The sequence below is a fragment of the Centroberyx gerrardi genome, chromosome 2 (assembly GCF_048128805.1).
Source record: "Centroberyx gerrardi isolate f3 chromosome 2, fCenGer3.hap1.cur.20231027, whole genome shotgun sequence".
NCBI classification, from domain to species: Eukaryota; Metazoa; Chordata; class Actinopteri; order Beryciformes; family Berycidae; genus Centroberyx; species Centroberyx gerrardi.
The window spans coordinates 10406923-10432481 of record NC_135998.1 but is presented as its reverse complement, the minus strand read 5'-3'; the positions used below and the strand labels follow the sequence as shown (position 1 = coordinate 10432481).

Below are 25559 nucleotides of genomic sequence, written 5' to 3'. Positions count from 1 at the left end.
GCACCGCTCACACGTCACCTGTTCTCTGAATTTGCAGTGAACATACTGTAGCTGCCTCGGTCTGACACCTAAAGACCAAGACTGGGAAAACACACTGTTGCTTTTGCATAATTGCATGGCTGAACCTGATGTTCTGCATTTTTCTCTTAAGCAAACAGCAGACAGACATACTAACATACAAGAAATGCAAGAAGGGGCAGAAATGCGAGGAACCATTGGTGACGAATTCCATTGTATTGTATGTATATTTTTTTTCTTTCTTTCCTTTGAGGTAAGGTATTTTTTAAAGCCCTTAACTATACTAAACTGAACTAAACTAAACTAAACTAAATATTAGTGTGGAAGACACTGAAGCAGGATGAACTTAGGATAGAGATTCAGAGCATTAGCACTACAAAGATGTTAGTAAAACATTTTAAACTTTATTGCAAAGTCAGAATCATACCATCAATTACAATGTCAATGTAAATGTAAGGGGAAAACAAAGGGCCTGAGCTATAAATGTGTGTCGAAAGTCAATAAAAGAGGCATCAGACGTTACCACAGATCAATTATACCTGCAACACATGAGCAAACTCAAAGGGTAGTTGGATCATTCTTGGATGTGATAATGAGGCCAATATCTTAAAAATCATTAAGATTAAATTAAAATGATTGTCATAACATGAAAATATGTTTACTTTACATCGTATATTGTATAATATCACAGCTCCATTTAAATTAGAGATATCTAATTTGCATTCTTCCACTTATCTTGTTGGTAGCATTTACAATGTGTTTCTACACATGAGATGAGGAGGAGCTGTAAGTGAGGTCATCACGTCACCCGGTGGAAGTTGTGTTCAAACTCAGTGAGAAAAATTTTTCTCCATCAGAAATCTTCTGTATCTAATATCAGAGTCAAACATGTCAGTAATTCTACTTCCACATAAAAACAATCTTCCTTCATGGATTGTATTTACTAACGGTGGAAGTAACTAATTACATTTATTCACGTTGCTGTAATTAAGTAACTTTTTTGTACTTTTACTTTTTGGAGTATTTTTTAAAGTCAGTAATTTTACTTTTACTTAAGTACATTTTTGCTGAAGTATTGTAATTTACATTTTGTGGCTCTGCATGAGCATCAAAAGCTGGACCATCATAAATTGGCCAGTAGCAGCTACTCACAGTGAGAACAGTAATCTGGATTTACTTTGTTTGTGCACTTTATTTTCAAATTTTTCCAATTAAAAGAATCTAGTTTGAACTCTGTCTTCTCGTCCTTTTAGAATCACATGGGTAAGATCACAGCTAACAACGTTCTCTTTTCTAAAAAGTAACTCAGTAACTTTTACTCTGAGTACATTTTTAATGAGCTACTTTTTTACTTGTACTTCAGTAGATTTTTACACTAGTGCTTTTACTTCTACTTAAGTAAAATATCAGCAAAGTAACAATACTTCTACTCGAGTAGAACATTCTAGTAAATTTAGTTTTTACAACACTGTGTTGCAAAACAATATTGTATGTTATGGTTTATAACCTTATCTTTTAAAAAATTACTTCAGTTCATGCTGTTGTTGATGTCAGTGGTGAAATGTTAGAGTGTCTCATGAAGGACTGATGAAAGTCCTTGTGACTGAAACGTCACATTTTTAATACCTCATTAAAAGAAACAGTTTTTTTAATGAGAGACTTAAAGTATGTGCCTGTTAATATTTATGTCTCTAAAATGAATGGAATCTCAGGAATGAACACAACCTGCAGGATGCTAGTTGTCACTTTCTCACACCATTATCTTGGAGGCGGCCCTCCTCTCCCACGACCTCCACCTGGCGGACGCTGTTGCCCGTTGCCAGGCAACGGTCCCTGTCCCCGTGGGCCCGGCGGCCGGCTCACTGGCCCTCGAGCGTTGGGATTGGGCGATGCCAGAGCTACGTCTTTCTGCAGGTTCACACCCTTACCAGCTGACCCAGGCTTTGTCTTGGTTGGCTTCACATCCAGCTCTGGTTCTGTTTAGAGAAAGAACATAATGAATGGACTGATGTTCACTGACTCAACAGCAACAGGAGTCACATCCTCCATGCTCACATTAGTTTTGAATCCATAAGCTGCATAAACATGTAGACACATAAAGCCAGCTGTGCTGCTGTTTAACGCAAACCCAAGACTAACATAACATTAGTGATCAATCTACAGGGGGAATTCAAAGGCTTCAAGAACTTCATGATCTTTGGCAGCCTTTTTTGAGTCAGTTATCTAAGTGTTTTTTAATGTGTTCTCATACAATTGTTCATTTGATATCTTTGGTTAAAACTTTGGTTAAGGTTTAGACAACTAAAACGATTTGATTAAGGTTAGAGTTTTTTAGGTTTTGGGCATGGTTTAATAAGAAACACTTTCGCTGAAAATTTTAAAAAAATTCACTCACAGCTGTTTTAACTTCAAGTGAAGGACTGCATGCTCCTCTATGGGTTGAGAAAATTTTACAACCCCTGGGTTTATGAAACAAAATGCATGGTGCCCGAGCTAAAAACAAGGCTGTTTTTCTTAGTTCTTGAAAAGTTGAAGATACATTTTGGAGACACAAGGTTTTCACCCGACAACGGCGGTAAGTAATTGAGGAAGGAATTGAACCTGGGTCGTCGGCACTGAAGAAAGGTGTATCCGCCTATCCACCACCTCGAACTCCACACCCGTACTTTTCACCTTTCCATTCAAAATTAGGGTGCAATTCTTTTCATAACTATAACTATGGATTTTAATATGAGATTCGACTGGTCTTTAAAGGCCATGGTACACAGGCAACATCTTGAGATCAGCAACAGAATGCATCTCATTCTTCTCAGTATAACTTCACTTTAAACACTTTAAAGTACCATGAGTGAATACATGTTTATTATGGAGGCTCCAGTAAGAGTCAAACCTCTACCCATGTCAATGCTAAGTCATGTTCTACTCATTGAGCTGCAGAGGACGATCAGCTCTGCAGGATCCTTCTACTGACCGGGCTCCGGGGCGGGGGGGGCGAGGGAGCGGTTAGGGAGCAGGTCCTCCAGGTCCTTCATGACCTGATTGGTGCTGTCGGTGTTGTTCCTCCGGTTCTTCTCTTCATCCCGAGCCTAGACAGAGAGACGGGGAGAGAGAGAGATGGAGGGAGACGCACAAAGAGTTGGGAAGCGAAGAGAGAGAGAGAGAGAGAGAGAGAGAGAGAGGGGGGATAATTCAAACAGGTTCGCTAAATTAGTGTGCAAAGATCAAGGGAGGAAGGGAGTGGCCCAAAATGTGTGTGTTCACCCCGAAACACCAATCCCACAGGAGTGCTCCAAGAGAAAAAGGCAGCACATCTGTACATGTGTTATATGTATTCCTCTGTAATTTTATGTATCAGTGGTGCTATAGGGTACTCAAAATTTTTGGGTCCCACATCTGTCCCTGTTTAGTGCCAGGTATGGTTCTAATGCAGGCCGCAGTACTGAAAATCCATTATTATAAAGAAAATATATATATTTTACTGTATTATAAGAAAATATCCTATTGTTTTAGCGTCACATTTTTCATACCAGCGGTGGTCATTTTCTTGCTGTGGCGGCACACCTATGCTAAATATATACAGAGGAAACTGCACACTGTAGAATAGTCTAATGCAGTGGTTCTCAACGTGGGGTCTGGGGACCACCAGGGGTCCATGAGGTGGTTCCAGGGGGTTCTCAGCAAATTGATGAATTGTTAAACTTTACCATTATTTAATTTACAAGAAGTTAACACCATTAGAGAATGTAGAAGAATGACTGTTTTGGTCTTAGATTCACTGTTATCTCTCTACCTACAATACAGATAGTCAAGGAATTCTGGACAAAATCAACAACAATAAAAATATTCTCAGATTTGGGTCCGCAAGAACAAATATAAGCAAATGGGGGTCCGTGGCCCTAATGTGTACTAAATTAAGGGTCCTTGATGTGGAAAAGGTTGAGAATCACTGGTCTAATGGAAGTGTGTGAAGCGTTTCCCACACTCTCTACTCACCATCTGCATCTTCTTCTTCAGCTCCATGTTGGAGTTCTGGTAGGCCTCAGACACCGAGTTCAGATAGTAGATGGCCAGTCTGTGAGGAGAGATATCAGAATCAGAAGCACGTTATTTATTCACCAAATCCAATACATGCACAGGAATTTGTCTTGCCACATGTATCTATAACCTATAGAGAGTTTTGCAGACTTTACCGACACACATGGATCAACAGAATCTCACATAATAGTACAAAGGGACAAAGAGACTCACTAGACTCACTATAGGCAGGAAACTAGTATTGAGAATGTTTAGGAACAGCAAAGACATCTGTGTTATTAAGTATGTGTATGTGTGTGTGTGTGTGTGTGTGTGTGTGTTTATGTATGTGTGCATGTTTATGTCCATAGACGTATAGATGTGCGTGTGCAAATGTATGTGTATCCATTCAAATGTAAGTTTAAATTTTATTTGTCACCATATATGCAGTGAATACAAGTCTATGGGTCCAAAAAGCTTTTGCACACCTAAACTGTATTAATGGCAGATGCAAAACACTAAGGCAGGTAGACTAAAAAGTGAAAAATTCCTGCACACAAATTTAAAGCCTATGATGAAGGTCTAATGACCAAAACGTTGTGGGTATCTTTAATCATTTGATTACAAGTGAGGAGTGAGGGATTTTTCACTTTTGAGCGAATACAAGTCTGAAATCCATGGACATCACAATTAAAATTTCAGTGGAAAAAAAGCGAATTTGTATGAAATATTAAAAACATTAAAAATTCAACCAATTGAGTAAAATTAACTAAGAAGTAGGCTAGAATGGCTAAAAAGATTTATTTAAATTAGAACAAAGGTTGAACTCAGGTTCAATGACTCATGTCTACATGCATGTGCGATCGTACATGTGTGCATGTGAGCCTGTGTGTCACATGTGTACTCACACCATGAGCAGCACAGCTGGTATGATGAGGCCGGGGTTGGCTGCGTAGCTGAAGAGCGTTCCCATGAAGGCTGGCAGGTCCAGATCAATAGTTTCCATGACCACATCAAACATCTTCGACTTCCCACTGCAGACATCAAATACAATCAAATGTGTCTGTGTGTGTGTGTGTGTGTGTGTGTGTGTGTGTGTGTGTGTGTGTGTGTGTGTGTGTGTATCGTGATTGCGCGGGCATGATGCGTATTTGCGAGTGTGCTCATTTCTAAGTATGCTCATAGTTCCTAATCAGTGTAATTTTTTAAATCACTTGTTAAAATAAATTTTTACAGAGAGACTTTTATATTTTATCTTCTTAAATCCTACTTTTAATTCCTGTCTGGTATTTGTATTACTTATTGGATTTTATTTGTTGCACTTTCTTACCTCTTTTGATGATATGATGTGTATTTTTTTGTTTATTTTTATTTTCTTAATGTTCTTCTTCCTTTTATTCTTATAATTACCTGAAGGGTCCACAGTCAAATGAAGGGGGCAGGGTCATGATGGTGTAGACAACAGGTAGGAGGCTGAGGAAGAGGATGAGGAGGAGTAGACCCATGTAAAAGTTGTTGGACTTGGAGGCCTTGAAGACTCTTTCATGGGGAACGTTAGTGCACATCACAGCCCAGCACTGATAATACATGGAGGACAGCAGGCGAAGCACATTGATGCCAACCAGCCCAGGGGCATAGAACGCCCCCATCCTGAAACACAAACACACATGACATGATGCAACGTGGTGTGGCGTGCGGTACAAGTGATATGCCCCGCTCTAATTCTATGGGCAAAACAAAAAAATCTGCATTTTATGTGGTTGCTTTTGCTGTGTTCTGATAATTTATTGAGTGGGGATGATTAAGTGAAATGTATATGGTGTAAATAATTTGTCGTTACCTTTTCACAGTTATCATTATCATTATCATTAAAATGTTTTTTTTCTGGATGTCACAAAATGCTAACAAGCTAGCAAACTTCCATGCAAACTTCCGTTGAAGAGAGGAGTCGTGCTAGCATTTTGAAACTTCAAGAAAAAACATTTTAATGATCATGCTGTTGTTTGACAGCCATGAAAAGGTAACGACAAATTATTTACACATAACACAGTTACAATTATTAGAACACAGAAAAAGCAACCACAGAAAATGCCGATTTACTGTTTTGCTCATAGAAATTGAGTAGGGTTTCGCTGTACCGCACTTTGTAAGTGTGGCCTTTTTGCCGCGTCATCACCACTATCATCTATAACGCGACATAACATAACATAGCTTAATGTAACGTAGGTTAAAATAACGTAGCATGTAACGTAGCATAATGTAACATAGCATGTAACGTAGCATAATGTAATGTTGCATGTAACGTAGCATAATGTAACATAGCATGTAACGTAGCATAATGTAATGTTGCATGTAACGTAAAGTAATGTAACGTAATGTAGCATAATGTAACGTAGCTTAATGTAATGTAGCATGTAACGTAGCTTAATGTAACGTAGCATAATGTAACGTAGCTTAATGTAATGTAGCATGTAACGTAGCTTAATGTAACAGCATGTAACGTAGCGTAATGTAACGTAACGAAGCATAATGTAACGTAGCTTAATGTAATGTAGCATGTAACGTAGCTTAATGTAACGTAGCATTATGTAACGTAGCTTAATGTAACGTAGTATTATGTAACATAGCTTAATGTAACGTTGCTTAATGTAACTTAGTATAAAGTAATGTATCACATAACATAGCATAACACGAGACGTAATATAACGTAACATAACATAATGTGGCATAACATAATGTAACATAACATAACATATTGTGACATAATATAATGACATACATACAACATACTAAAACATATAACATAAGATATGCCATTTGGTGGACACTTACTTTCTAAGTGCCATTCATACCCCAAACCCCAAACCCTGGCAGTGTTAATGCGATGCTATACCCACTCAGTGATGTAGGACACATGCACAAACAGCCAGCCACACATGTAAATACACACAGGATAAGCTACTGAGCTACTGAACATACTGGTAACTGAACATGTACAGTGTCTCTCTATGCAAGTTACTTCAGAAGAAAAGCAGCAAGGAGTTTCCTACCAGATCATTCCTTGATTGAAGACCAACCCAAGGACATTGCCACTGATATCAAACTCTCCATATGAAGGCTATAAGGTACACACAGACAATGGTTTCAAGTTCAGTCAGGTCACAATAATATCTGACATTCTCACACAAACCCTTACTAATGATAAAATTTAGCTCTAGCAAAATAAACTTATTTCACTTAATGGTTCATAACGTATTTCCCTGTCTAAGTAAACATCCCTTTTAATACAGCTGGGAGCCAAAAATTATGCAAATGAAAGTAATTGACTTACAAATCCAGCCTCCAGGTCCCAGCACCAGCAGTAGTTGAGGAAGCGGACGATGACGGCCCTGGCAAAGTCACCAATGAGGATGGTCAGGTACGAGACCTGGATGTCTGACACTGTCAGCTTCACAAACTCCTGGAACATGAACAGCACACATTGATGAGAGGGAATGTGGTGATACACATCTGGGATTTCTGCCATTAGACAATTATCGTTTTTTAGCTATGAAACTAACAGAGATAGTTGATTCCAAATCCTAAGTGTATGTTTGCAGGTCCAATAAATCAATCTAAAAGGAAAGGAATGATGTTTTTGGTGGTAACAGCAATTTGGAGAATTGTTCAGCATTGCTGGAGGTCTCCGCTCTCCGAATACCTACCTAGTTTATTAATTAGAAAATGAGATGGTTCTTTGGCCTGAGAGTAGTGAAACTGGAATGCGTGGTTTGCCTCTCTGGTAATTGCTCCACAAATATCCAAATGTAGAATAACAGTGGTGATGTTAACTTATGTGATTTGGCAGAGAATTATGTCATGATTCTCATTTAAGTGGCTAAGTTTGCTGTTTTTGTCAAAACTAGAGAACCAAACCATGCATTCCAATTTCACCTGGTACATAGATAGATAGACAGACAGACAGACAGACAGATAGATAGATAGACAGATAGACAGATAGATAGATAGACACCAGATGTAGAAGTGTAAATCAATATTTTTTCATTACTATGCCGACGGCAGTCTCCCAGCAGGGTCCTCTGATGACATCAGCGGGGTGCATGGGGGGTGGGGTGGCATCAGTGTCATTGGCGGAGATGGAGAAGTTAGCGTAGTACTCCTTCATGGCCCAGATAGAGGCGTTCTTAATGGACTCCTCTTCTTCCAACTGAGAGGCACACAGCAAGGAGTGAGGCTACCGATGATAAGCATTCCTATTTATATTGTTAATTACCATGTACTGAAACGACATACTTATTGGCCAAGTAGCGCTTTTCTAAATGCCTCTGTTGGTATGTGTATGTGTTGGATCAACCACCAAGCTAACATCACAACCGCTCCAGACAGAACCACAAAACAAAACACAGAATGCTTCAAGTGGACCTGAGCGTTGCTTTACCTTGTCATCCAACATTTCATGAAACATAACAAAATGCTTATGTTGAGAGAAGATACCAGAGTTCATCCTTACTGTGCGCTCCGGTAACTACTTTAAAAATCACTCGCAAAAACAAGATCTCATTGGAATCAAGGGTCTATTTTAAAGTCTTTTAAAGTCAGAGTCTGTTTTAAAGAAAATAAAGCCAAGGCTTTTTTTGTGTGCAAAAGCTAAAAAACCTTTACTACTACCTAGGGCCGGGTGATATGGTTGAAATCAATATCATACTAATCATAAGGATTTTTTTAATATCGATATATATCATGATATGGATCACGTATGCAAAATCCCATGATAAAAAATCAAATCAATGTTCATCCCATTGAACCGAATGGTAATGTTAGGGTGTGACGTCAAACAAAACTGAAATTTTCAAATAATATTCCTACCATAATTCATTTTGAAAGAGTTTTTAAATAAAATTTGCTTGTCATCAATTCAGACAGCAGAATTGTGTGTCACGATATCCCAAAATCACCATATCATGACTATATGATTCCACTGAAAGACGATAAACAATAATATTGAACCAGCCCTACTGCTACAATTGCCTGACCGGTTTCAGCAAAGACACACACACACACACACACTCCCACCATACCTTGTTATTGACCTCATCGAACAGGGCGAAGAGAAAGGTGTAGAGGTTTCCCAGGAAGAGGGCAAAGATGCGGCCCAGCTGCCACTTGAGGGCGATTCGAGGATGGTAGTCCTCCAGCTCAGCGATGGTCTCAAACAGAGGGGGACACACCAGACCCAGCAGAGACATAATGATCTCCAGCTATGCAAAACAGGTTAAAAATGACAAATAACATCTTCACATCACAACAAATAAAACCATTTTATTACAACTGACAACACATTATCTATTTTATTTGTCTGTGTTTGTCTGTCTTTCTATCTCTCTCTCTCTCTCTGTCTCTCTCTCTCTCTTATCATACAGTTATGATAATATTACAGTTACATAGTCTTACTATTGTTCTGAGCAGCAATTAATGGAGACATCAGAACAAGTCTTCCCTTTATTGTGTTTGTTTTGTCTATTTTATTTAATAGCATTGTGTGGCTTAAGAAAACCGTCAATACAAATATAGTTTGCCTGATTTGCCCAAGGCTGAAAGGCTGACAGACTCACTGTCTTCTTTTAAGTTTGAAGTTTTAAGCTCAGATTTTAGAGGCTTTTGGCTCTTTTTTTTGCATGTTACAGTACATTGTAACCTTTGTTTAGAGCTGTATAAAGTCATTATTAGTAGTAGTAGCAGCAGCCTGTGTCCTAAATTTGAATTCACAGAAAAGATTTACAAACGTGCAAATCAATATTACGTTACTACATTACCTCGTCAGCATCATTACCTCGTTCTTCTCGTACCAGCTGAGGTCGTCCCTGGTGGAAAAGTCCTGAGATCTCTTCACCACAAAGTAGATGAGGAATCCGCTCCCTCCCAGGCTGCACAGGATCATGACGTTGGCCAGGACCCGCAGGAACCTCCTCAGGTGGATGTTCTCATCCTTCTGGTTCTCCTGCTCATCCACAATGGACTCCTGTTCTTGTCAAAACAGGTACAGAATTAAAAAAAGGAGAACTTTATCTATCATAGATCGCATCAGCAGTGGGGCCAGATATAACCAGCAGTTAAAAAATGGATAAACAGGACACAAAGTTAGTATCAGTCTGAAAAGCACAGCAATAATAGTTGATCTCTTGTGAAACTGCAGAACACTACATTGCCCTTTGCCATTCCCCCAAATAAAATACAAAGCAGTTGATTGGAAGCCTGTGATTATAAGCTGCAGAGGAGAACTATCTTAACTAACTTCTTTATGGTCTTTATGGTTTCCATGGTTACCTTGAAGCTGGTGGTGATAGAGGCGTACTTGTTGTCGGCGGTCTCTGAGTTGCCAATGAGGTAATCCCAGCTGGTGAACATCTTCCAGGCGAAGGTGAACTCCCCCTCCTCTCCGTCTCCCCCGCCAACATCAGCATTCTTAGCCATGCTAAACAAAACAACAAAAACAGACTAACTAGACATCAATACAGACGCACACACCGACAATGCTGTTTTTTTTTTTTTTTTTCAAATTAATCTTGATATCTGCATGACTAAACGGCAAATTCACAAATTCTGGCTCATGTCTCTTTTAATAGGGATATATATTTTTTGTATATTGTTATCCTGCATGAAATGATTGTTTGTGCTGGTTCATTACAATAGGGGGCAGATTTTGGAAAATCTGGTGAAAACCTTATTACTCCAAAATATCTACTCAGGAACTTCAGGAATAAAATAAAACCCTATGTTTAGATTGACCATCCATTTTTTTTTATTAAGCAAAGGGTTTGGAAAATGTTTCATAAGCTCAAGGGACATACAACTTCCCTAACCCAATTCAGTTCTAATGAAAAAATGAAAATAATCAAAAGTGGGGTCTCATGATTTTCACCTGACAACATCAACATAGGCCTTAGCTAGATGTTGGCATCACTCATGGGTATTTGAATTAACTTGCGTGACAGTAAATGTCCGCCAGTGTAAATCTCCCTGAGTTGTCACAGAGCAGGACGACGCTGCTGCAGACTCACGTGCGAATCACAACCATCAGGCTGTAGCCGAAGGTGCCGATCCCCACCATGAGGTAAGACAGCGGCAGCCTGAACTTCAGCAGGCCAATAGTCCTCTGGCTGTTGTAATACCCATAGAAAAGGACAGAATATTTGCAGTATCCCTGAGACAAGAGGAGACAACATTATTGTGTTTTGATATTTAAATCAGACACACTATGTCTGTGGAGGGAAACTGTAGGCTGCATGTCACTTATATTTGACCCACGTTGAAGTCCATGAGGACGGAGTAGTCCTGAGCGGTGTCTTGCTCCGCTCTGGGTACAGTCTTCCTGGGAATGGACCCATAGGGAAGGCCCATCAGAACCTGGACAATAAAAAATAAAAGTAATAATAATAAATAATAAATATTAAATAGTAAAGTACATGTAATAAAAGAAAATATCACATTCCACCTTTCCCTAAGGGAATCATCAAGGTTTCATCTCATTTTAACACAGCTTTTGTAATAATATTTTTGTATGATTTGTATATAATCACTATTTTTGTCAAAACATTGACATTTGATTGCTTGTTTTTTGTTAACAAATAAGCTTGGTTTCAATTATTTAGGTTTAAATTATTAATCTTAGATTTGTTAAACCTAGGGTTAAATTTAAATTGTGCAACATAGCTCTGATTAATTTTAAATCTGGATTAACTCATTTTAAACCCAGTTTTACAACTAAGATTAGTTTAAACCTCGTTGGTGCAATCCACCCATAATGTGTTGTGTTTTGAGAGGAACAGCTTTTCAAGTCAAAAGAGAACAAGATCAGGTCACCTCTGGGATGACAACGAGTCCAAATGTGAAACCAAACAGGACAAGGTTCATGCCGTACATCCAGCGCAGGAAGATGAAGTAAGATGCCACAGACGACCCGAAGTGACCTGAGGATGTTGATATTTAACAAGATATGAGATGCAGCACATGTCCACTAGGAGGCACTGCTCAACTGTTATTACTACAGAGTTATTTATAAACACAACTTACTTTCCACCTCTTTTATCTTCCGTTCCCATGGGATACAGGCTGTTCTGAAATTCTCAAAATCCCTTTGGAACTTGATCCATTTCTGAGATTAAAAAGAGGTCCGAAATTGAAGACAAAAAAAAAAACACAAGCAAAAAGCAGAGAAAGGACACGCCATGTCCTTTGATTCTAACCTTTGTCATCATCACTTTGTAGGCGTACCACTTCCTGCCTTTTCCTTTGCCCAAAGCTCCTTCAAACTTATCCACAAATTCTTGTGCCTCCCTGAGAAGAGATGAGGGTTGCATGTGAGACAGGAACACCTCTCCACTTTTAAATGGGATGGATTTACACCGCACCCACATTTATGATCGGACTATCTAGGTTTATATTTGCTTCTCAGGTCACAATGGGATTGTTATCAACCACAACTCTTGATATTGAAACCTTTAAAGAACCAAATTAAGTCCATTTTATTAGTCCACTACAAAAATTAAGTCCATATTGTTTTCAGATGAGTGACATTTTCAAGTCTTAAAATGTAATGACTGTAAGTTTATGGGATGTCCACATTCATAGGTCAAGATGGTAAAAAGTTGTGAACTTTCAAGTAATATGTAAAATTCACACTCCAAATGATTTGTTTGGACTTTACAGCTGCAAATATATGGGCTATTTAAAAAAAAAACACAAGACTTGTACATTGCATTTGGTTCTTTGTCTAAAGACTTCAAATGTGGACCTGGGTTGAGATAAACAATTTATGTCCTAAGCCAGCAAAAGATTACTTGAGGTGTGTGAGCCTCCTTCTCATCCTCCATGGCTTGTTCCTCACGGTGGCAATCAGCTTCTTCTTCTCCTCCACCTCCTCCATCAGCCGGGCCATCTCTCCCTCTGACATGGACTCGTCCTCCTCATCCCCCTCCTTATCGGAGTCTGAGTTGGAGTCAGACGAACTGGAGGAGGGAGGGAGAGAGACAGAGAGAGAGAGAGAGAGACCAGAGAGGAGAGGGAGAGAAAGAGAGAAACAGAGAGACAGCAGAAAGAGAGAGAGGGTGAGAGAGACAGAGAGAGAGACCAGAGAGGAGAGGGAGAAAAAGAGAGAAACAGAGAGACAGCAGAAAGAGAGAGAGAGGGTGAGAGAGAGAGCAGAGAGAGACAGAGAGGTTGAGGGAATTGAGAACATAATGAGAGAGAGAGAGAGCAGAGAGGAGAGGGAGAGAAAGAGAGAGAGACACCAGAGAGAGAGAGAGAGGGAGTGAGATAGAGACAGAGAGAGACAGTAGAGAGAGCCACAGAGAGAGAGAGGTCGGGGGAAGAGGATGAGAACATAATGAGAGAGAGAGAGAGAGAGCAGAGATGAGAGGGACAGAAAAAGAAACGGAGAGACAGCAGAGTGAGAGAGAAAGAGAGAGAGAGAGACAGCAGAGAGACAGAGAGAGAGGTCGGGGGAAGAGAATGAGAACATAATGAGAGAGAGAGCAGAGATGAGAGGGACAGAAAAAGAGAAACAGGGAGAGAGCAGAGAGAGAGAGACAGCAGAGAGACAGCAGAGAGAGAGAGGTCGGGGGAAGATGAGAACATAATGAGAGAGCAGAGATGAGAGAGTGTGTCTTTAAAAGTGCTTTAAAAGAGGACACTGAGGTAGCAGGTCTGACATCCTCAGGCAGATTGTTCCACAGTACAGGTTCTCTAACTGAGAAGGCACTAAAGTCGCTTTAGTTTGAACTGTGGAACGACTAGGAGACCCCCGGTGTGAGATATAATCCAGCGAGTGGCTTGAAGGTGTTCAGTAAGGTTTTAAAATCTATTCTAAATTTCACGGGAAGCCAGTGTAGTGAGGCCAGGATCGGGGTCATGTGATCACTCTGCCTGGATCTGTTTACGGTGACGCGGCCACACAGTCGTGCGTCTTGCACCGTTTCTTTTCCTTGTGTGTTGTGTGTGTTAGTATGTACAGTGTTCATGTGGAAGTTATCAATATGGTTTTGCAGCAGTATCACTGGGAGACATACAGTATATTGTACATTTATTGGCAATTAAATTGGAGATAAAAGTCATTCTGATTCTGGTTTGAAGATGCAAAGTAATCAGAAATGAGTTAAGGCAATAGCTGATTGGAAACTCCTGAAATTCAGAAACACAACTATCTACAGTCTTCCTACAGATTATATTATAGGTAATTTCACTTTGTCTAGCATACCTGTCGCCCTTCTTCTTCTTCTTCTTCTTCTTGTCCTTCTCATCATCCTTGCCTTTCCCCTTGGCATTTCCTTTCTTTCCCTTGCTGTCTTCCTCCTCTTCTTTTTGCTTCTTTCCGCCTTTCTTCTTTCCCTTTTTTCCTTTCTCGCTCTCGTCGCTGTCCTCGTCGCTGTCCTGAGCCTTGCCTCCTTTCTTCTTCTTCTTAGCCGCTGCTCCGCGCTTCCTCTTGGGAGCATCGTCCTCACTCTCATCCTCGTCGTCGTCGTCGTCACGTGGCTTGGCCTTCTTCTTCTTATTCGCTCCCTTGCGTCCCCGAGGGGCCTCCTCTTCCTCCTCATCTTCGTCCTCCTCGTCCTCGCTGGCTGGTTTTTTGCCCTTGCCTTTTCCCTTTGCGCCTCTTCCAGCTGGTCTCCTGTTCGCCCTCCTCTGACTGGCTTCATCTGTATGCAGAGCAAACACACACACACACACACACACACATGCATACATACATGCATGCACACACACACATAAATGTATGCAAGCATGCAACCACAGACACACACACAGATACACACAATGCCATATTTGGTGTTCTGAAAGTTACAGATCTGTACAAACTCTCAAACTCACAACTCACAAATAAAATGACATCAAATGTTGTCAGTGTCTGGTTGTTTCAACATCCACTTACCATCACTGTCACTCACTTCCCCGTCTACCTCTATCCCAACTGAAGAAGAGCACAGAAACAAGACAACACACTCATCAAATACTCAACCAGTTTAACAGACTATGAACACTTGAATCTCAAGGCCACAAATCATAATTCTGTTGTATACTATCAATTATCAAATACTTTTTTAAATTTTTCCATTTCAAAAATGAAACAAATGACACAATATCATATTTAAAATCATAATAAATTAAACACTAACTCCCCTGTGGGCTTTTCAACTCACCATCCTCTATTTCAGCCATGTCACGTTTTCTAGGCATGATGGAAAATTAAGTTTACAGCCTTTGCTCTGCCTGCTGTCCTCGCTGTTTAACCCTGTTCAGCAGCAGTGGCTGGTCCGCCCCGGGTTGGCTCAGCTCTGCCTCGGCGTCCCGCCAGACACCCAACTCAGGTATCTAACAGTCCCGTCACCATGACAACTGGCTGCATGTGACCCGCTCTCCACAGCTGCTGCTGCAAATTCTAGAAACAGAAAAAGGGCATTATTTTTTATTCCCGCTCAGTAAATGAAACAGACAGTGCAGACACTCCTGGAGCGAGGATGTGAGTTTCTGTTTTAGATGAAGCAGGTCCTGACACACAGGAGTGGCTCCCTGAAAAACCTACATCATGACCGAAAGAGGGATGATCACAAGCCACATGGTATTCATAGTATTCCCATTATATCACATGCATTTCCTACCAATATAATGCTTTACCATATTCACAGCTCATTGGCTGTAGCTGTTATTTGACTATAATCACCTGTGAATTTATTACAATCACCGGTTATTTTCCTACCAAAGTGGCCGTGTGTTGATGTAACAGAATACAATGAATACAACGTGGGTCTAATCAGCCAGAACTGAAATACTGTGTTCTGCTTGGTTTTTCCTAATAGCCAAAGGACCACAACAATTAAACGGCTAGAGGCACTCTCACTCCTCTGGTTATTGGAAACCACACAGCCACACACACACCACAAGACGAGACGCCCTAAACATTTAATGAAGGCTTAGGTTTCTTTGTGCAAGACCCATTAGGCAAACAGCAAATACTTTGTACAGACTTTTGCACGTGCAATATTGTGATGTCTTAAATTAAAATACTGCAGACAAGAGTCACCAAACATGATGCAGAGAGGCTGAAAACCAGCTGCCAGCTTGTTGTTTGTTAGAAACCGGACAGAGAGAGGCAAAGAGGCAAACACCTCACAGCCCCATTAAATAATAGAGTAGAGCTCATTTTTCACATCCAAATATCTTCCATTACACAGCCATTAGCTCCACCGAGCGATGCGTCGATCACACCCCGTCAGACGTGTGTTGGCAGGGTGGAGTTCACACATTTGTTGTAGCCCTGCCTTCCCGTAAAGAGGATTGGGACACAGGTAATTAATGTTATCTGTTATTTTGAACACTACAGGACACACTACAGGATAATAGGGTTGACAGTATTGAATCGACACATTGGATTATAACACTAGGTTTCATTCAAATCAGTCAACTGGAAAATGATGAACAAGGAATTAAAGTGGGTGAACTGGAATTGGTTGTTTCAACGTGGATAAATGTTTGAAAGAGTTACTGTTAAAGTTACTCCATTAAAACAACTGATTAAATTGACCCTGCTTATTTAACAAATGTTACTTGAACAGTAATCTGCCTGATGTCTAATTTGCAGAGGTGGTGACTCGAGTCACTGACTTGGACTTGAGTCAGAACTTGAATTGCATGAGACTTGACTTGATGCATGAAGAGAAGACTTGAGAATTGACTTGGGTTCTGGTGACTTGGGACTTGTCTTTGACTTGTACTTTGATGACTTGAAAAGGTTTCTAAAGTCTTGACAAAAGATCTTGTGTTTGTGTAAATGACTTAGATTGAAAGTGATGAGATTTGTTCCAGCAGACGACAGAATTTAAATTCTGTTTTCTGAATTTGTATGGAATGATTGAATTTATTGAAGTTGAAACTGATTATAGAAATCAAACTCATGATGCTCTTACCAAGTTTTTATCCTATTAAAACCATATTGCATTGAAAAGTCCTAGATATTTAGTTTTCTTTAAGATATTAAATTGATACTGGACTCTTGATTTGTTCTGACTTGACTTGGTGTTCTACATTTAGACTTGAGACTTGACTTGAGACTGACTTTGGACTTGAGCAAAGTTGACTTGGTCACACCTCTGCTAATTTATAGTGTATATATATTGATTGAACTGCCCAAAATGGTAGGAATACATTATATTCTCTTTCAGGGTGTTCTTTCCTTTGAATCCAGCCACATCTCTGGTGCCAACACCAATTTCTAAACACCTTCATGACTCAAAAACTCTTAGATGCTTCTCAATCAATATTTAATTGCATGATCACCATGAAATATGCACCAGTGATTAAAAGTTAATGCGTCTGGACTAGAGAGTGCTGTAATATTACTTCATGTGTGTAGGACAAGAGAGGTGCATGCATCACACTGGGACTGAAAAAAAAAACTGTGATGTTCAACTCCACTATTACTGATTTCAATGCACAGTATTAGGACTATAATTTAACAAGTTATCTATCTCAAGTTATTTAATTTATAAAGTTAGTGTCACATTTTAAGGATGTTTATTTATGGCATTAAAATTTATTTTTGTCTTTTGCTTCAACAGTTTTATAATGATAGACCACGACTGGCCAAACAGTATTTAAGATGTTTATATGTGTTATATGCCATATGTCTGTGTTATGCCACCTAGTGGTTATTTAATAAACAGCAAGTGAAAAAAGTATCTTCCTTTCCCAAAGTTGCCCTGATGTACACCAATCCATTACTCTATTACTATATAGCCTACATGTATATATGTATTAGCAGGTCGTATTCATTTGTGTGATAACACAGATTTTGGCTGAGGAAAACTTTTGTGGTTTCTAGCAATAAGAGACAGTAATAACTGATGTATACACTGGTATTCCACATGGCTTCTGTCTAAAGACCTTATGTAGAGAAGTCGTGAAATTGAATGGTCTCAAAATTAAAGCCTTCAACAATCCTGTTTTTAGTTCCTGGGTGTAAATTTTCTTGCTACGCACTTTTTGCAAATATGTAATAATTTGACCATGGACAATATCGGTCATCGGGGAAAAACTGGCACCCTATTAAATTGCATGCAAAGAAAAAAGGTTCACCTTTTTAGACAATCCACGTGCAGCCATTGTTGTGTGGCACAGGAAAGCCAGGCAAAAATAAAGGATACAGTCGGTCCAGTCTCCAGTCAGACTGTCAGCTGCCGGTCAACTGGGATAATGTGCGGGAACAAAGAAACACTTGTTGCCTGCAGCGTAATCCATTAATACAACTGGGCCTGACTTGTTAAGCACTTTCCATGTATGATATTCAATAACCTACACTTAGCTATTGCAAGCTATGTTATGCTATGCATTTTAGGCATTTAATTGGAATCCTTACCCACAGCAAATTACAATAAGCTTAAAATCACAGATTGGCAACATTACAAGCAAACACCAGTAATGAGTGTAAAGGTCAGAGCGGCAGGCACAGGAAAATCCTCCTGTGAACACAGAACGGTCATGTCAGACAAATTCTGGGAAAATAAATAAAAAGCTGAGCAGTTAGAACTGATTTTTTCTGAGTGTGTGTATGAGCAAACTGAAAAGATAAAAGCGGTAGATGGCTAACAGCATCCTATTAGCTTCTCCACTGCAGACTTCTCCCCTTACACAGTGGGCAGCCAGAAGATTATTTGGGGCACCATTTTTAGTAATCCTCGAGGGGGATGATGGGGGGGGGGGGGGGGTCCTGACTGAAGTGGTATTGTACAAGACACGTGTTGCTTGTGCTGATGAATGAGTCCGTCCTGCACGTGTGTCAGTATCTAAACATACAGGCCCCATAGCGAGGCAGGACAGCGTCATAACTTGATCCAAGGCCACACTCACTGCAACGGATCGTTGAGATGCAAGTCCCGTGGAAATAAAGCAGAGCAGTGGCAGCGTTTATGAAAAATGGCATGAACTTCAGCTGGATTTGGTATATTGTATCTGAGATTGTCCAAGATATGAAGCAGTTGTATAGCAACATTACCAAACTGTTGTAAAATAAATAGGATTTTTTTTTTTAAAGAGGCAAACACCTCTTTAAGACCAACTGCAAGATTCAGACACATACTGGACCACAAGCAAAAAAATTTAAGCAAAGTATAGCATACTGGCCAGTAAAGGTATTGGTCAAAAGCAAATTAAGAGTTTAATTGTGCCTTAAACAACAGCAACAGATGTCCAATCACATTTCTTGTGGTTAGTTGCTCCAAAGTCCACAGTTGAAAGTAAACAGTCCGTCAACTTTTGTCTGTAGACTTTGTAGCAGAACGGCTTTCTGCAGATCAGAGGCTACGCTTCCAAACACAGGGAGTTAAAAGATTGGTAATAAAAGCAGGGGCCAAGACTTCAATTGCCATTTTAGAACTGGAAGACAATTTTGGGAAAATGGGAATCACAACAAAAAAAAATGAAAGGCCTTGGAATCTTAATTCTATATCTCTGAACATAATTTATTTACATCATACAAGTTATTCTGTTTTATTGGTAATAGCGCACTGCAGTATATAAATAAAGATGGTTTGTACAAACTTGCATAACTAAGGGATAAAAAACAAAAACGCACAGATTAAGCAGCCAGACCAAAATGAACATTAACAGAAAATAATTAATACATCTACGGCCACCACAGGTCTCACTAAGTCACTGCGGCACACGACCACTTAGCCTCACGCGATACTCACTGTCCATCCAGAAAAGCAGACACTTGTGTTTGATACAGGGTAACACACTCCAACATCATAAATTTGTCAGCTCACACGTTAAAAAATTAGAAGAAAATGCAAACATTCAATAAGGAAGTAAATGATGAAAATATTAGTGGAGCTAACCCTTCCAAAAGGCAAAAATTAATACAAGTTTAGGCTACTTGTCATACAACAACCCACAACATCCTCACCATCTTCTGGAAAACAAAGTATGAAAAAAAAAAAAGAAAAAACAATCAACAACAAACAGAGTGTCCTCAAAATTGTCATATGGCATGTACTGTCATTTGACTTCAGTGGATGGTTGAAAGGTCATTTGACCCAAGTAGCAGGACGTCAACAGCCTCACTCCTGCCATCCAGACTCCTGGGTACAAAGCGCATCACAGCATTCAGCCCTAGATCCGTGAGGGGAAAAAACAAAACGAAAAACAAACAAACAGTCAACCTACGCCATGTTTCTACTGCCGTACACACAGCAGGAAGAAAGGAAGAACGAGCCAGCAACAAAAGGCTAGTATCAAAGTCTCTTTTTCAAAGTCACTTCATCACATTGACCGAGCCGTGTGCGTTTGAGGCGAGCAGACAAGATCCCAACGGCTCCAGAGACGCATTTCAGGGTGGTAGCACATACAGACTCCATGAGCAGACCAGGACACACAGTTTGACAGGTCAGGAGGGTTAAACAGAACCGTCAACTCCACCGTGTCAGTTGAGGGGGAGGGAAAAACAAAGTCATCCATTTTGCTACTCAAGCCAGCAGAGTGCAACCACTGCTGGGTTAGTGCTGCCAGCCAGAGGCAGTAACAGTCTGAGAGGCTAAAGTGTCCAAGCTCTTCTCAACCAGGGAGAGAGAGAGAGAGAAAGTGTGTCAAAGTAATCTCAGGACAATCACAGAATGTCAGATTGCCTAGTTGGACAACAATAAACCACATTTCTGAACAGGAAAAATGATTTTTCCTTCCCCACCAGCAACCCCCCCCCCCCCCCCCCCCCCAAGACGAATCCCACACCCATACACATTCTGTTTGTTCATTACACCTGCCAACCCTCTAAATGTTGAAAGTTCAGACAGAAACAAAAATGAAAGCTGAAAATAAACGTGATTTTTCATGCACTGGAAAAAACAAATCTGTAAAAGAAAAAGAAAAAAAAGTCCTTCAGAATGCAGGTTGGGCTCAAGTCCATTTTTAAAGCCAATCACTCCCCAGTATTCAACGTCAAAGTGAGAGTCCAGCTTTCATATTCTCTGGATCTTGTCGGCAACAACCACAGGGTTCTCTTTGCGAATTTTGGCAGCAGCCTCGGCTTTGTAGTCATATGGGCAGTTGTGCTTATCCGAGTAACGGTGAAGTCCACAGAATAGATTCCCACAGCGGCAGTCAAAACCTGAAACACCACAGCAAGAGGCAGACTGAGTCACACCAATAGGCAAAACATCGTTAACCCTAGATGCCCCCTGCACAGTACATAAATATATTGAAAGCACCAAATGCCACAAAGGGATAATTGTCACAGGCACAAGCAATGCTCACCTGTAAGGCCAACCTTCTTGCGGCACATGAAGCAGCGGTTCTTCTTGGGTTTAGGGGGCTCAGGGGCTTTGGACTCATCACTGCCAGCAGTGCCAGGTTGGGAGGTTGAGGCTGTAGGCTGAGTCACCACTGAAGGCAAAGAAAACACACTTCAATAATGACTGCACCACTTGACTCCCCCCACCCCCACTTCCTTAGCTGCGATCCTACACTCTCCACAACAAAGGTAAATTTCTGATACCCACCAGGCTCTGTGAGCTCCACTTTGCTCCCCGATGCTCCTTTCTCTTCACAAGAGAGGCTCATCTCTGTCATCTGTTGGGTTACAGAAAGGGCCGCTGAAACCCCACTATCAGGCATAAGGAATTTTAAGAAAACAAAACAAAAAATAGCACATTACAGAAGGGTAAATGAAATTCATGACCTATGTGACTGTCTTTATATGGTAATGAGGCACCGGTGAGAGATTACAAGGGATGTGAATATTTGGCCGACAATACGCCTGTGTATGTGAACACATCTGCTGCAGGGTAACATGAAACTGTCTGCCCCCTCACCTGAGAGCTTCAGTGGCAACAGCCTCAGCAGTGGCTGCCGCCTCCGCGGCCACCTCCGCAGCAGCAACTGCAGCAGCTGCAGCATTGTTCAAGGTGGCCTCTAACCTCTGGATGGCGGAAGCCTCAGCTGTGGGGCCACTGGACACACTGCTGCCACCTGAGGGAGACAATTTCAACAAAAACTATGGTCAGACTTTTGGGGAGAGGCAATGCAGGTGCAGAGATATTCTAAAAGAGGTTGACATTTTTACTCTATACAAGCGGAAAAAACAATGAAAAGATATAACAGACACAGTAGGTCCTACCCACTGCACTCAAGGAACTGACTCCTCCATTGTTCTGTCTTGACAGGTGCTCCTTGTGGCAGACCGAGCACATGCCATTGGTCCTGGGGTTGCCATAGAAACCACAGCCAGTGGCACAGAGCATAGGAACTGGGCTCTGATTGGTCTCCTGGGCCATAATGATGTCTGCTGCCTGGTGAGCTGACCTGGAGAGCCAAACAAAGAAGCACCTTTAAGTGACAAGTGTGTGGATAAAATCAACAAAGGGAAAGAATAAATCAGGCCAAAAGAAATGACAAATAAACCTCCAGAGGGCGACCTGGGCAAGTCACCCTGCACCAAGTGAAATCATCCGTAGATGGCCATTCAACAGCCAATGACAGACAGAATAAGGAGTTGCATTTTTGTTGTTCAAAAACAATGCAGGAAGATTACAGATACTTTGCATGGCATTGAGACTCTGGCCCTAACAGCATGAGTCTTTGGTAATTCACAGGCCAAGACGGTCTAATCTCTTCGGGGAGTCTTGGCATGGCTGTTGCCATTGGCCATGAAGTCTCGCTGTCTCACTAAATCAACTAACTCTGCTGAACACACTCACCCTACATTGTGCATCATGAGGCAGCAATTATTTATAGGTGCAGCGACAGCTCAACATCATTCACAGGCATTAACACATGCCCACATATCATTTTAGCTTCATCAGCTGATGAGCTTGTCATGTAATCAACACAACTGCATTGTCCTCATCTACACAAGGTTGTCAAGCGACACAGGTGTCTTCAAAACAGTTGCTGGCATTGTGAAAACAGAGAATCATTGATCACCACCGACAAGAGCCAGTTTCTCCCTGTCCACTATCCCTATGGTAACCTGGAAGAAAACAAGCAAACTGATGGTTTGACACTACAGCTTCTGGTTTAGTTGATTATATGGCAGAAGCATTAAGGATAACCCATGATAAGGCCGTGACAAGTTACTCTGGGTAAAAATGAACTTGCATCAGTCAGTCTTATCTTTTCAGGAAAGGCTTCAAGATATCCCTTGATGGGGTAGAAGCTGTCTCAGTTCTAAGAAACAGCAGGAACATCAAGGGGAAAATTCACACCGAACAGTTCAGGACAACACGCTACACCACGCTCTCTGGTGAAGTGCGTCAGAGGTTTCCCCTCCCAGAAAGTCACCACACTACTGCAATCTGCACCTTCACGTGTCAGCCTGCTGACTGCGGTGTTCCGTGCTGCCCCAGCCTCACATGGACGAGTGTATTGGCTTTCCTCTGTCACAAGAATGCAATGTGACACGCTGATCTCAAAGGCACACAAGCTCGCCAGCTAGCACAGCACAGTACAGTACCGACTATTTATAGGCAACCTTGGGAGACCCGGTAAGGTTTGGCTACATCACAGAAACGGCAGACAGAGCCGGATCGTACGCCGAGGCACGTTTGCCGTTGTGACACAAGCCAAAATGACTAATCCTAAATTGTTGCAGCGCTTGCAGCATGCTAACACACACCACTTGGTAACTATAGCTGGCTGCCATTAGCCCCGGGCCATAGTTATCACTAACAAGCATGCCCCCGATCTACTTAAGCTAAATAGGGGTGGCTGTAGCAGTCTTCCTCCCCCAACCCAGCTGCAGTCCTCGGATGCTTCCTGACAAACAACTGGGCCACAGTTATCTCACTACTATAAATCCACTGAGTCATGCTAGCGAGCTAACTTTACTGCTAACGGGCTAGCTTACTGCGTTAGCATCTCAATCCCACACTACCTGACTGACACCGGAAAACAAGAACAGAACATGAATAATATGGGCAAATCCTCGAATTAGTGAACAAATCTTAAGTTATAATTTTTCATGCTCGCATGCTAACCACATGTACATTTTGAGTGAGGCTTTGTGAGCAGGTTTACATTAGCTTGCTAATGTTAGCATGCCAGCTAGATTTGATAGCAATCTTATTGCATTCGCTTTGTCTATTCTCATTGTTTTTGTTCCCATCACCGACGAACTAGTTAGCTTAACTATAACTAAAAACAAAATGCCTTGATAACTGTTATTAACATCTGTACGTGCATCTTCACACTGAAACAGTAATATCAAGTAACGTTACTACCTGAAATTTTGATGAAGAAGCCGTTAACTTGAGTAGTTAAGTCAACCCTGGCTACAAAGACTGGTGGTGCCGCTAGCAGGCTACATAACTTGGCTAACATTTAGAGACAAGTTAACACAAAAACACAAACATTATGGTTAAAGTTAGTAAATCTAAAGTTAAAACACATGGCAAGTGTAACTAATTATTTAACGGTAACCATACGATGGTAACGTTAGAGAGAAATAGTTCCTGTCGACACGTGTTAACGAAACAGAACGTTAGCTATCCTAGCTAGCCAACGTTAGGCTGTTGTCAAGAGTCACTGCTTAAGTGTTATTTCTAAATTTTGTAGTATTCAGTGGTTTATTTCAGTCAGTAGACTTAAGCCAAATCCCATCCCCAGCTTGCTATCAAATGCTAACTTACCGTCTGTATCAGAGAGTCGTTAGCTAGCTTTTGGAGAAACTTTGATGGCTGACGGAACAACTAAGTTCAGCTCGGAACTATCTAGGTCTGTCTAGATAAAACGTCGTCTGCCCCCTTCTTTTTTTCGTTTCTTTTTCACGTTGACTGTGGACTCCAGTCCGTCAGGGAGTGCTGACTAATGTCGTTTACGTCCTCTGTCGCTGTTTTGCGTGGTGTGTTCGTGCCCTCTCTTCATCGGGATCGCAACAGACGTCTTTGGTTTTGAGAAACGTCAGCTGACGTCACGGAAATACTGATCCTCTGATTGGAAGAAAGGAGGTTTGGGCCCGAGCCACTACAAAACATAACACCTACTTCTTCCACGAAACAGACTGACCAGATGAAAGCTATGTCCTCGTATTGATTTATCTCATTTAAAAAGAAATCTGTATTCATCCAATCAGGAAGGGGAGAGTCCCAAGTCATTCTCAAGTCTTGAGGCACAAGTCTCAAGTCAAGTCCCAAGTCTGTCGAGCACTAAGTCAAGTAAGAGCAAATCAAGAGTCCAGTATCAATTTAGATTCAATTGAATATTTAGGACTTTTCAATTATAAAAACTTCGTAAGAGCATCATGAGTTTGGTTTCTATAATCAGTTTTAACTTCAATATATTCAACCATTCCATACAAATTCAGAAAACAGAATTTAAATTCAGTTGTCTAGTGGAACAAATCTCATAACTTTCAATCTAAGTCACACAAACACAAGATCTTTTGTCAAGACTTTAGAAACCTCCAAGTCATCAAAGTACAAGTCAAAGCATCTAGTCAAGTCTCAAGAAATCAAAATTGTGACTTGAGTCTGACTTGAGTCCAAGTCATG

General features: G+C 40.8%; 3 protein-coding genes across 3 annotated transcripts in view; all 3 read right to left on the bottom strand.

The window, feature by feature from the left end:
- The window catches only part of LOC139926893 (annexin A1-like), a 161874-nt gene that overhangs the window by 7320 nt on the left and 128995 nt on the right, over positions 1 to 25559 (bottom strand). The gene's annotated exons all lie outside the window — the stretch shown is intronic.
- tmc2a (transmembrane channel-like 2a) lies at positions 1562 to 15261 on the bottom strand. Its single transcript, XM_078286318.1, has 20 exons — positions 15225 to 15261; positions 14969 to 14995; positions 14285 to 14723; positions 12870 to 13037; positions 12276 to 12366; positions 12103 to 12184; positions 11893 to 11999; positions 11338 to 11436; positions 11091 to 11233; positions 10357 to 10504; positions 9863 to 10051; positions 9111 to 9290; positions 8081 to 8239; positions 7364 to 7492; positions 7083 to 7150; positions 5443 to 5682; positions 4941 to 5066; positions 4012 to 4090; positions 2990 to 3104; positions 1562 to 1994 (listed from the first exon to the last, which is right to left on the bottom strand). The coding sequence occupies exons 1-20, from the start codon at positions 15259 to 15261 to the stop codon at positions 1777 to 1779; spliced, it is 2844 nt and encodes a 947-aa protein (XP_078142444.1). The 3' UTR covers positions 1562 to 1776.
- Positions 19518 to 24929, bottom strand: zfand5b (zinc finger, AN1-type domain 5b). Its single transcript, XM_071918769.2, has 6 exons — positions 24699 to 24929; positions 22190 to 22374; positions 21885 to 22041; positions 21573 to 21676; positions 21328 to 21456; positions 19518 to 21181 (listed from the first exon to the last, which is right to left on the bottom strand). The coding sequence occupies exons 2-6, from the start codon at positions 22344 to 22346 to the stop codon at positions 21033 to 21035; spliced, it is 696 nt and encodes a 231-aa protein (XP_071774870.1). The 5' UTR covers positions 22347 to 22374; positions 24699 to 24929; the 3' UTR covers positions 19518 to 21032.

Coding starts and splice junctions, on each gene's coding strand:
- tmc2a (XM_078286318.1), bottom strand. CDS start 15,261: ATGCCTAGAAAACGTGACATGGCTGAAATAGAGGATG. Junction 10,052..10,356: donor CTATCACCACCAGCTTCAAG/GTAACCATGGAA, acceptor TGACAAGAACAG/GAGTCCATTGTGGATGAGCA. Junction 3,105..4,011: donor TGAAGAAGAAGATGCAGATG/GTGAGTAGAGAG, acceptor CTCTCTGTCTAG/GCTCGGGATGAAGAGAAGAA.
- zfand5b (XM_071918769.2), bottom strand. CDS start 22,346: ATGGCCCAGGAGACCAATCAGAGCCCAGTTCCTATGCTCTGTGCCACT. Junction 22,042..22,189: donor CAGTTCCTTGAGTGCAGTGG/GTAGGACCTACT, acceptor TGTCTCCCTCAG/GTGGCAGCAGTGTGTCCAGT. Junction 21,457..21,572: donor AGTGGAGCTCACAGAGCCTG/GTGGGTATCAGA, acceptor CTTTGCCTTCAG/TGGTGACTCAGCCTACAGCC.